At 50.2% G+C, this 12,219-nt stretch overlaps 1 protein-coding gene across 1 annotated transcript in view; it reads left to right on the plus strand.

Moving 5' to 3' along the window:
* NFASC (neurofascin) overlaps positions 1-12,219 on the plus strand; it is a 52,568-nt gene that overhangs the window by 27,715 nt on the left and 12,634 nt on the right. Inside the window, exons 25-27 of the mRNA XM_008938711.1 lie at positions 1,723-1,737; positions 8,616-8,837; positions 10,966-11,082. Of these exons, the coding sequence (XP_008936959.1) occupies positions 1,723-1,737; positions 8,616-8,837; positions 10,966-11,082 (354 nt within the window). The remainder of the gene's footprint in view (positions 1-1,722; positions 1,738-8,615; positions 8,838-10,965; positions 11,083-12,219) is intronic.

Here is a 12,219-nt window from a genome sequence, read left to right on the forward strand (position 1 = left end):
GAATGCGACAGAGGGGACTGAGGGGACTGTCCTCTGCTCTTGGGAATTATCTTGCTGCCCCCTGAGTAATTAGGGTTCCTCACATGCCCTGGAGCAGGAGAGCATCTTGCTCTGGTCTTGCTGAAGGTGAAGCTCTAACCCCTCTGCAGTCTCTACGAGCTAAACCAGGGGCAGGTTTGGGAGATTTCTACGTGGCTCAAAGAGGATGCAGCAGCTGCATCCTCCAGGCAGGGGCTACGGTGCCACCTCCCCATCACCCCACTCCCAGCAGCAGACCAAAGCCAAGCCACAACTCCCAGATTCATAATAAGATAAAAACGCCCATTGTGGGACATTCATCAAACTAAGTGAAAGTTCAGGAGCCCTGAGGGAGCTCAGGGAGACAAAAGCTGGCTCTTTCCTTTCTTTAGCATTTGCTAAAAGACTTATGATTTAGTTAGGGCTCTGATTTAGTGGGGGGGTTTGTCTCCTTTCCTCCATCTGCCCCTCCCCAACTAATGGCTCAGAGGAGGAAAAGTGACTCCTACTGATGACCCAGTGGAAATGAAACGCTTCCTGACACCTCTTAGGTGGGCTCCAGCATCACTAATTGATGTGACAGGATGAGAATCAGGGCTGCATATGCTATGGGAAATAAAAATCAGCTAAGTGACACCCTGGCAAACACAAGAGGGGACGTGTCACTGCTTTACAGAGGGGCTTTGCTGGACAGACTGTTAGAGCACAGGGATGGGGTTGAAGCTGTCGGTGCTGATAGTCAATGGTTGTTCCATATACATTTGCTTTACTGGGTTTGTTTCTATACACGGATAATGATGACTGTTAGCAAAGCACAGCTAAATAAGAGCCATAACAACTCTGTTTTATATTGATTAACTGATTTGTACCAAGAAAGAGCAGGTCCAGCATACACCAGCGTGACAAGGTAAGGTCCCAATCTGGGGTGCTCCTACTGAAGGGACGAGCTGCTGCCACTTAGCCAAAGGACAAATTAAAGTATGTTACAGAAATATGGCAATGTTTGACCTCAAAACACAAGACCCTGAGGTTACAACATGACACAGATGAGTTCTGTTAATGACAGGCATGTAAGCACGACGAGCAGATCTAAATGCCTGCTTTGATATGGAGGCACCGGCTGTAAAGCTGCATGAGAGATGAGTTTGGAAGCCCCCCAAAAAAGCAGAGTAAGAAACTAAACCCATTAATGCATTCAGAGGTGTGGTTTTTTTCACTTGCCAAACCTGAGAAGCTTAAAAAAAAAAAGCATCTCTCTGCTATTCTGTGCCCAGGGCTCAACCCACACAAGGCAGGACGAGCGCCGATGTTAGAACTCCACTAGAAAACCAGAGGTGAAATTCAATGTCAAAACCAGGCCTGGCTGGGATTAGACATAAGCACCCGCTTAAGCACTTTGTTTAATCGACAGGGCTGGTGGCTCTGGTTAGAGCTGGTGTGTGTTTAAGTGGTAATCTCCATCTCTGTGGGGACACCCCTGCTCCCTCTGCCCCGTGCGAGCGGCTCTGGCGCAGGGGGAGGGTGCCGGGTTGTGGCTGATGCATTTATTCCCTCTCTCTCTAATCTCTGGTGACTGTGTGCAAGTGGTCCCGAGTCTCTTGTCGGTGTGTTCTGGTTGTTTTATGTGTTCCTCTGTTTTCTCTTCCTTTCTTTTCTATGCTCTCCTCGTATTCCCCTCTCTATCCGTGGCGCTGCCCTCTGAAGCCACGCCAACCCCAGGTACCGTACCAGCCGGAGAGGTAACAGGCATGGGGCAAGGCTCACTCCACGCTCGGCTCTAAGCATGCACTCCATTAACCCTTTCAATGGGAACACGAAGTGTCAGGAGTCTAAATTTGGCATATAAATCTGGCAGGTAAAACCAAAGCCCTCCCCCGAGCAGAAGAGAGCAGGGGCAGGGTCCACAGAGGGGTCTGCAAAGATCAATATACCTCTGAGCAGGGCTTAACAGCCTCCCTGGTGCATCATGAGAACTAAACCCACCAAACCTCGCAGCTGCCACAGACAGGACGAGCAAAAATGAGTCAACTTGCCCTATTAAAGAGGTTTTTTTAATCCCAGGTAGAGCCCTCTCCCTTTTAAAGCTTCAAAATCCCTGCCCTGCAAAATCCACCATATTCAGCAGCCAGCCCTGACTCAGTGGTGCCCATCCTGTACCTGTGCTCTGCCCTGTGGTATTTAAGCTGCATTTTGACACCCAGCAGCCTGTGCTGTTGCTGCTGTGGACCCTTGGCCATGCAGGTCTGGGCTGCAGCATCTGGGCATCACAATGCACACATCTCCCCAGGGGTCTTTTAGGGCTGCCAGGGCTTTTTGGCCAGGAGAATCCTTTGGTTTCCAGGTGCCCATTGAAAGGGTTAAGGACAACGTTTGTGCCACAGCTGTGCATGTCTGCATGCGAGGCTCTCCCTGGCTTTGCCCTCGACTGCAAATTTCTACAGCAGAGTTGAAGCAGAGAGAAACCTTTTCTTGTAAAGGGGGGGTGGGGGCAGAATCTCTACCTGCTTTCAAGGAAACCCACATCCTCAGTTACCCAGCATCAACCTCACAAAGCCCAAAGCATAACTCCTGGTTGCCCAGAGAAGGATGCCCACCTCTTACCAAAGCTGCAGATGTGATTTTTTCCCCCCTCTTTGAGCCAATATTCCAGCAGTGGGGGCCAGCCCTGTGACCAGGCTCCAAAGGGGCAGTGCCAGGGAATGCAGCCAGCCAAAACCACCCCCCGGGTGCTGCTGAAAAGCTTTTGGTCTGGTGCAACCACACTCTCCTGCCCTGCCCCAGGGGCTCTGTAAGAGGTTGAGGTCGTGCTTTGCCTTTGCTGGACACAGCCCCAGGGCTGTCGGGGCTTCCCAAGGGAGAACAGCTTCTTAGGGAAGACTCTTCCCAAGGGATGCAAGTGCAGGACCTGCTCTCTGCACCTCTAGGTTTTGCTTTCCTACCTCATAGATGTTTCTCCTCCTTCTATTTTGTTGCAGTGATCTCTCCCTATTCAATATTAATTTGCATTTTTGGTTTTTTCATTCCTCTCTGAACAGATACCAATCTTTTCTCTACTATATTTTCTCTTCTTAAAAAAATAAAAGAAAGAAGAAGGAAAAAGGGGGTGTCAGATTGGGCTGCTTTGGGTGGTGGGAAACCAAAAATGGATGTAACCTTTTGGTTTAGAGGAGCTCCATCCTCTGAGGCCAGGAGGGCTGCTTTGCTGCTAGAGCTCGTACTTCAGCCAGGGTTCAGCTTATCCACAAGAATCTGGATTTTCTTCTGGTCCACCTTTGTGGATCACCTTCTAAAGTACTTTTCTACTTGCAGTGGATGTTACTGAACTTTGAAAACACGACGTGGTGTCTTTATCCTTCTAGCATCGTACCATTTCAGGGGTAATTTCTTACACCCCTGGAAGCTTGATGAATTATTTTGCATTTAAAGGTTAATTCTACAAGAATAAAGCCCATTGCTCCCCTACTCTATTTTTTTACCTTCTGCTAGGAGAAATACTAAAGAGAGAAGTTGTGCCAGAGCTGAAAGAAGAGTCAGTGACTGGAGCAGCAGGTTGTTAGGTGCTAACTCAGCCACATTCGGAGCTTCCTCACCCTGCTGCACTCCAGCAGAGAAATCAGAGCAGAGGGAGCTGTGGCAGGACCCAACCCTCATCCTTCTCTTGCTCTTGAGCTGTTGTCATGTCTCGTTAGGAGCCGGGCTGGGTGCAGGAGCTGTCCCATGGTGTCTGTCCCCAGAACCTGCTTCTCTCCCTAACAAGTGCAGGGTTCGAGTGAGACACTGCTTGACCTTCAGCTGAAGATTCCACTCAGTGACCTAGATTTTGTAGATTTTTACAGATTCACAGCAAAAGTTGGCTTAAATTGCAGTCAAATGCTCTTTGCCAGGGGCTGCTGGAACTAAAGGAGAATAAAAAGGTCAAAGTGTAGGGACTATCCCCTAGGAAAGGCTTTACCTTTCTTAAGCCAGCCCTGGACAAAGGGAGAGGTGATATGGGAAAAGAGAGGACATCTAAAAAGGGTTCTTAATTACCCTATGAATGAGAAAAAAAATCAAAACTGGATCCTATGCTACCTGTGCAGATAGAAAAATGTCATCAGGGACCATAAAGAGTATTGGTCTTAGATTTTAAGGACAAAAACATTGACTTTTCTCTGTTCCCTCTTGTCACTCCGTAATTAGGACCTTTCTCCTCTGATTCCTATTGTTCCTTTTAGAAAGGGACAGCAGCAGAAACAGAGAGAACTGCTGACCCCTCTTTCAGAGGCAGCTCAATCACTCCTTTCTATTCTTGAATTTCTCATAGCTATCTGATTTATCTTTACAGTAAAGACTTTATCATTTCCTCCTGTTGTTAAAAACTGGGAGAGGGCGAAAAGAAAAAAAAAAAGAAATCTCTGAAAAAACATATTTGGCTAATTATCAAAACTCATGAAAAATTAACCAAATTTCTCCAAGCCTAATTATTTTGTAGACACACCCAAGGGAAAGCTGTTACTACAGCCTAACAACACATTAAAAGCATCTTTAAATAATTAAAGAGCAGTCTGGATGTGTATTGTTTCCTGTGTTTTGCAGAACACCACAGGACAACTCCCTCAGCTGCTCCACCACCCAGAGCAGGACTTGTCCCTCTCTTGAGCATCTCCCTCTTTAAAGACCTCCCTTTTGCTTTTATGATGATTCTTCTCAGTTTTTTTCCTTATCTGAGCCTCACTCAGATTTTTTTGGGTAAGGTTTGGGCTCCTTTTTACTGTTCATTCAGTCACAGGAGCCAAGCTGCCAGAAAAAGCCCAGCCCTCCTGCTGCAAGCATCTCACTCATTACTTAGCCTATTAATTGCTCCAGCCTCATCCCCTGGCCATTACAGCAGCATCCCCCCTCCCCACCGTGCCCCTCAGTCTCCATTACCTGAAAGGATAATGCATCTTGAAGACAGCAAACCCAATCTCTGCCTTGCAAAGATGGGGCCTGTTAATGAGCTCGTCGTTTAGATGTTTCCTGGAAGATGGGCTGAGCTACAGTGGGAGCAAGAGAATGGGAATTGCTCTTGCTGGCTTTTTACACTTAGTTTTCCTGGGGCAGTTTCAAGCCTGCTTGAAACACTGGGGGTTTTGGGGGTGCTGATGTGCCCTGCAAGTAGGAAAGTGGCAGCTCCTTCTCTGCACCACCTCCTGCTTTCAGAAAGGGGGGAGGATTTTTCTCCCCATCACACAGACGTCCCCGCTCGCTGCAGGAGGGGTTGGAGAAGGTGACCTTTAAAGGTCACTCCCCACCCAAAACGTTGTATGCTTTTATGAAATGCCAGCTGCTCATTCCTATACGTAAACTTGAGGCAACTCTTGTCAAAGCCCTTGAGTGAACCTCACTTGGAGAATGCAGAAAAGCAAATCCAGCTGCTATGCACAGCTCGGGAACATCATCCCTTGAGGAAGTATTGCAACTGCATCTCTTCAGGAAGATTTGTGTGATTTCTAGAGTTTCAAAACGAGCAGTTCTGGAAACTCCGGCCTGGCCTCCATCCCACCCATTCCTCCCCCCTTTTCCTGCCAGGAGCTGGGATCTGTCACTCCTTCATTAGCCCTGAGGGGGTGGATGGTGAGTGGGGGACCCCTGAGGTGCCCTGGGAAGGGCTGTTCCCCGTGGCGGGGTGCCCTTGTCTTGGGGGGATGCTGGAGTGCTCTGATCTTGGTCAGAGACAGCCTCTAGCTGCCCTCAGACTGAACTCAGCTCTCATTAGGGGATGGATTTCAAAGCCCAGACAAGGCCCCTTACCGTCTCTCCCCCAAATCTCCCAGCTGAGCTTTTTTTCCTGCATACATCTCATATTTAAACACAAATGAGGCTGTAGCTTTGAATCCCAGGGCAGCTTAGGACTAAATCTCCCCCCATAGCCCCCGTGTTGCCCCCCCCCCATGGCCCCCGTGTTGCCTTCCCACCACCCGGTCCCATCCTGCAGCAGGGTGCTGCCCATGGATGCTCTCCCCATCCTCCCCTCTCTGAACAACTGCTTTCCAGACTCACCTGATCCCACTTTTTACCTGTTCCTAGTCCTGCCAGGCTCATTTTTTATCCCCTTGTTAATGGAGCTGGTGCAGGGACCCTCTCGGGAGCGAGGGCCCCCGTGTTGCCTTCCCACCACCCGGTCCCATCCTGCAGCAGGGTGCTGCCCATGGATGCTCTCCCCATCCTCCCCTCTCTGAACAACTGCTTTCCAGACTCACCTGATCCCACTTTTTACCTGTTCCTAGTCCTGCCAGGCTCATTTTTTATCCCCTTGTTAATGGAGCTGGTGCAGGGACCCTCTCGGGAGCGAGCCAGAGTTCTCCTGATGCAATGTGATAGTCCTGTCCTTGGGAATTGCTTCCACTAGAGTGCTGGAGCCAGGTGGGCAAATCCTGCCTGGCATCACTGCTGGCAAGAGCCGAGCAGCACAGCTCAGAGTGATGCTCAGTGCAGCATCCACGAGGGTCTTGGCACTGCAGCTTCACCTGCCTGCGTCTGTAGCTGTGTGTAATAGACAGAGCTGATACCTTACACAAGGGATAGCAAAGCTTTGACTTATCCCAGCTAATCTCCTCCTATCTAGGGTCTAGAGGAGCATTAAAGCTGAATTTCTCCTGCTACAGCAGTGCTAGGTGTTGCAGGCAGTCCTCAAAGGTGCTGTGTGGGAGAGGCATGATGCAGAGCCATGTACAGACCTGGGATATAGGAGGTTGTGTGAAGTTCTTCCACCAGTTCCTGCCTCTCAGCAGTTACTTTGTGCCTTGTTGGGTCCTATTTTCCTTAGAGAGGAGTCACAGGGGAGATGCTGAGGCTGCATTAGCTGATAACGAGCGTCCACAGTGCTGTTTGCTTGTGTACACTGCAAACCTACCCAGGAGCTGCAGCTTAATCTGGTTAATGGTGCCATTAACCTGGTGACACTAATCTCTTAACCTTCCCCCCTCAAAAAAAACCCACTGAGAATCAGCAGAGATGGATGTTAATACCTCACAACTCGAGAAAAGCTTTTGTAACTCAGAGCCTGAGCACACAGCAAAGCCCTTGATCAGTGACTGGGTGAAAGACACACAGAACAGCAACACTCCCAACACCCTTATTGCCATACCTGGGTCAGGCACCCAAAAAAAAACCCCCCGAGGACAAAGCCCTGCCACCCCTTCCCACACCCAGGCCGGGTCCCCTGCCTGTCCCCACCACCCCAGCTCCCCCTGGGCTGTGGGGCAGCGATGGGCTGGGCGAGGAGGGTGCTTTCCTTGGGTGGCTGTGCTGCTGCATGAGGCTGGCTGTGATGCTGCACTGGGGAGGACACGCCGCCCCCCGGGCACGCCTTGGGGTGGGCTGGGGTGTGGGGGGGACGTGCTGGTAACTGTGGTTTTATTGCAGCCATGGTAGAGAGCTGGACTGAGCGACCTCCTGCTCTACTCTGCTTTTGGATCGCTGGCGGGGTTGAGGTTGGGGTTGGACCTCTTTGGGGGTGGACTTGGTGAAAAAGAAAGCCCTGGCTTGGTTCTGAGATGCCTTTTTAAAGTACTTTCCTAGAGCTATTTCTGTTGGCGGGTGATATTTAAAATAGCCAGTTGCATTTGCTCAGCAGGGGGATTTGTAATCCCTTGATCTACAGTAAGAGTAAGTAAATACAATTTAATGCAAGCAGCACAGGGTAAATCTCAGCTCATTTACTTTAGGTATTTTAAGCAGCATTTCAGCTGCATTTGCTGCTGGCAGGGTTTCAGTCCCAAGCCAATGGACTCCTCTTTGGTGGTGTTCAGGACCCTCCCAGCCACCCTGTGGGCTGCATGCCTAAATTTTTCCCTTTGCTCTGGAAACACAGCACAGGCAAGATGTGGACGGGGAGGGCGGGGGCTGTTTAGAAAATAAATTGCTCAGACTTTACCCCCTGGACAGCTTGGGGTGTGCCAACCCTTTCCTCCTAATTTAAATGTAAATTGTGAGGGGCAGCGATGGCAAAGTCCCATCCATCACTCAGCCACGAGCTGAACTGCACGTTAATGGTAAAGCTGCCCCATCACCCCACTGCAGTGTGAGTACAGAGAGCAGCCAGGGAGGGGACAGCCAAGGAGCTGCAGGTCGAATTAGCAGCTCAAAAATGCTGGAGGTGTAGTCCAGAGGCTGCTGTATTACTGTAATTGTGGTTTGCCTGGCCCAAGACGAATGGGATTATTCTGTTTTCTTAAGAGACAAACCCTGTTTCTTACTCTCAGTGCAGAGCTGCATGGTGGGGGGAGGCTGATGGCAGCCTGGGGATGGCATGCCCCCCAAAAACCCCTCTTCTGCCTCCTGCCCTGCGAGCTAAGCCCAGGGTGCTGGGGGGCACCGGTGGCAGAGCAAAGGCGAAAGAGGAGCAGGTCGTTCAGCCCTGGGAAGGGGTCAAATCGGGGCTGTGGGCAGCGGGTGTGCAGGAGCAGCTTGCTGGGGGCAGCCCCCCCATTTGCAGGTGGATGGGCTGGGGAAGAGCAGTTGAGCCTCGTGTCTCCTGGCACCATTCACTGCCCCCCTCCCCAGCCCCCCAGCTCTGGGCCGTGGCTGCTGCTTCCCCTCCGCCTCCTTTAAAAGCCAGTGTTTCCCTCTCCCAGCTCCAACTGGGCTGCCTCCAACTACCATCGATCTAACCAGTCCTACTACAGCCACCCCAACTACCACCACCACCGTCACAACTACCACCACCACCGACACAACCACCACAACTACCACCACAACTACCACCACAACTACCACCACCACTCCAGCCGCCACCGCCGCCAGCACCACGGCAGCTGCAGAGAGGGCTCCGGCAGCCACCACAAAGCAGGAGTTGGGTACTACGCTTTCCTTTTCCTCTAACCCCTCTAACCCTACTAGGACCTTCCCCGCATCCTGCTCAGAGCCAGGATTAACAGGCACAGGCACGTTTGGAGCCATCCCACGCCCTGGGAATGGCTTTGGGAGGTGGCACAGGCTCAGGAAACGAGGGGGCTCCTCATGTTTTGGGGGTGTCTCAGTGTCACCCTCCTGGTTTCAGTCTCAGAGGTGACACAGCCCTCCCCAGGGTGTCAGGATGCTGAATTAGCATCAGTGTTGGGGAAGGAGGTGAAAGACCCTACCAAAATATTCTCTTGTATCTTATTGCCATTAAAAAGGGTTCTGTTGCTATTATAGAAGGCGTCACTTTGAATTTAGCACATCCAGTGTTAGCTGAGAGACCTGTCATCGTTTATACGAGGCTTTTGGTTTATGCTGCTGCTCTTTGTGAGAGCCACAGCCCACAGGAGAGCTGGGAAAGGCTTTCAGCTACAACACCCAGGTGTGTGCCAGGTATTGAGCAGGTCAGGATAAACTTCTAGGATGGGAGGAGCAAAGTCTGGTTTGGTGGAGGTGTATTCTTCACTATAGGTGTTTTACTGAGAGATACAGAGAGATGTGTCTCCCTGAGCCTTGTTTCCAAAACACTCCTATGGTGGTACCTACAATTGTTAAATATTTATGGATAGGTATATTCAGATTATTCAAAAATGTATCAAGCTAGTAACAAAAGGAAAGACCAAATAATTCAGCTGCATAGCTGGGTAGGGCACACTCAAAAATACAAGTGCAAAAGCTGCAGCAACCCTCATTAATGCTTCATAAGGAAGGCAAGGAGATAGTGGTAATAATGAATATCAAAAGTTGACACCCATTGAACTCAAGGAATTTCATTAAAGCACTTCAGAGCCCTTTCTTTATATTCTTGCACAAGATTAGCTCAGGATGGTTCCAAAACCACACGCTGGGAGGACCTGCCTCCACCTGCTAGTCGGTAGTAAACCAGATTTGGGAATCAGCAGCACAGTTCCTGCTCTGCACTGATTAAAGACACAGACCTGAATGAGGAAACAGGAATTTGTGTTCCAGAGGAGTCTTAAGCTGCTCCCTGCACATCGAGGGAAGCACGCAGAGAGCTGCACTGCCACAAAAATCAGCTTAAAAACCACTGCAAGGGCAGGAGATTGCTGCCACAGCGTGGTCCCTGTGAAGTGACTAAGTGGGAAAACATTGCTCGTTGAAAGCAGGCAGTGAGGAGCTGAGGGAGGGACTGCCACAGAGCAGGGAGAGGAGCTGTGAGAGGGGCTGGGTGTCCCCTGAAGCTCCCTGGGCACACGGGAAGAGGCTGAGCTGTAATGTGGGCAGACAGGGCAACCACCCGGCAGCACAGGTCCCATTGGAGCCAGGGATTCTAGGTCACGGCCCCAACCCCACAGCATCAGGTCCTGAAGTCCCTAGGATTCAGAGGTGGCCACAGAGGTGGTCTCAGCCCAGGGACTGCAGTTATTCACCCATATTTTGTCAAACTAAAACATGAGCTACGCCCTGAAGTAAATCATACTAACAACAAACCCAAGGTGTAACTCACTCGACGTCTCTTAACCACCCACTACACCCGTGGATTAGCTCTGCTTCACTAGAAACCAAGTTCATCCGCTCTCCAAAGCAACGTCGACAACCCTTAACTTCAAAATCAGAAACGAGTGACTTCATTGCCCCACTGGCTGTCTCTAGACCCAGTTACACAACAATATTCTCTCCTGATCTCTCCTCCTCGGCTGTGGCAGTGAGTCCGTGGGCACTCGTGCACGTGTCTCCCACGGCTGTTTGGGCAGCAGTTGAGTCGGGAGATTTCCCTGCTGAGTGAAATCCTCCAGGATCTGCCTCAGAAGTCTTCAGACTCCAAAAATAAGCTGGGTGAGGTTGGACTTCAAACACACAATGAGCTCCCCCTACCCAACCTCCCCCAAAAGTTTAAAGGGTCTTGAAAGGAACAAGATGTTCTTAGGCTCACTTGTTAAGAGCAAAGCGTTCCCCTCAGGGATTATTTTGTAAGGTGTTGTTTTTTACCAACACCAAATGCTAGATGAGATCTCATTCGTGTGTAATCCAACATACTAACTCCTCTTCTAACCTGTCCACCAGCCACCAATGGATCGTCCATATGGGACATAAGAGCTATGGCTAATAGTAACTGGGCAAACATCACCTGGAGCCACAATTACTCGGCAGGAACTGACTTTGTGGTTAAGTATATCACCAGTAAGCATCAGATCGCGTGGGGACTCTACAGGGTGGTGATGCCACTAGAGATCCTGCCAGCTCCCACAGTTCCAGCCTGTTATTGCCTGTGGAATGATGCTCTATGGCCACGGGGAGGGTGGGAGAGGAAGAGGCAGGGCCATGGACATGGCTGCGTAGAGTGCACCAGAGTTAATCCTGGTGATTCTCAAGTGAATCCCTCTCCTTGCATCGTTGGCCATGAGATGTTTATGAAAAATACATGAGCCAGGCTGTTCATTCATGAGCTGGGCTGTACGTGGTCACCACGTAAAGAGCCTTAAATATCTATATATGTAAAAGGGGACCAAACTTTATGAGGAAACAAATGAAATCAACATAAATTGGAGAGCACTTTTAAACACCTTTGAAGATGGGCTCCTTGAAACTGGAGTTGGCAGAATCATCTATGTTCCCAAACCTCCTGTCGTATTGGATATCGCTGTCTCTTAAAATTGCAAGGCTACGTACTTAGTCTGGGAACTCAAAGCCAGTAGCTCTGGGTTTAGTACTTGTTTAGAAAGGTGTTTACATGTTGGTTGTTTCTTTGTAGATAGGCAGTGATGAGTACTGCTTATCTCTGACTTTATTTCCCAGCCATTTCAGCCTCACATCATCTGGTGTGCCAGTCTTAAATCGGCATTTAAAATAAGCCAGCTAGGCATAATCACTGACAGCTACCCACTTTTTACAACATCTCTTAAGAGATGACCTTGATTTCTCCTTGAAACCATTCCTAACGTGCAGCCAGTGCCTGGTCTCGCTCCACAGCCTCTGGCAGCTGGGCCAGGCTCAGCCTTCCCTTCTGAACCGGTTTCCATAATTCAGGACATGCAACAGCTTTCCAAGTATCCCAGCTCCCACACCACCCCCTGCCAGCCTTGGTCCATCCCCATCCCCAGGAAGCACAAAGCCCAGGTGATGTCCTCCCAGAGCCCCTGTGCCACGTCTGGGCTCAGGAGGGGCTGCAGCAGCAGCAATGCCTTGGGATAACCTTACCAAGAGGGTGGAAATCTTGGAGATTTCAGCCCTTCCCGACCAGCTGGGGCTCTCCTCCCTTGCTGGTGGTGTTTGAAACAAGCAGCTTTGGCCCCAAAGCCACATTTCTCCTTCCCCACA

Source organism: Merops nubicus, unplaced genomic scaffold (assembly GCF_000691845.1).
Source record: "Merops nubicus isolate BGI_N331 unplaced genomic scaffold, ASM69184v1 scaffold7404, whole genome shotgun sequence".
Taxonomy (NCBI): domain Eukaryota; kingdom Metazoa; phylum Chordata; class Aves; order Coraciiformes; family Meropidae; genus Merops; species Merops nubicus.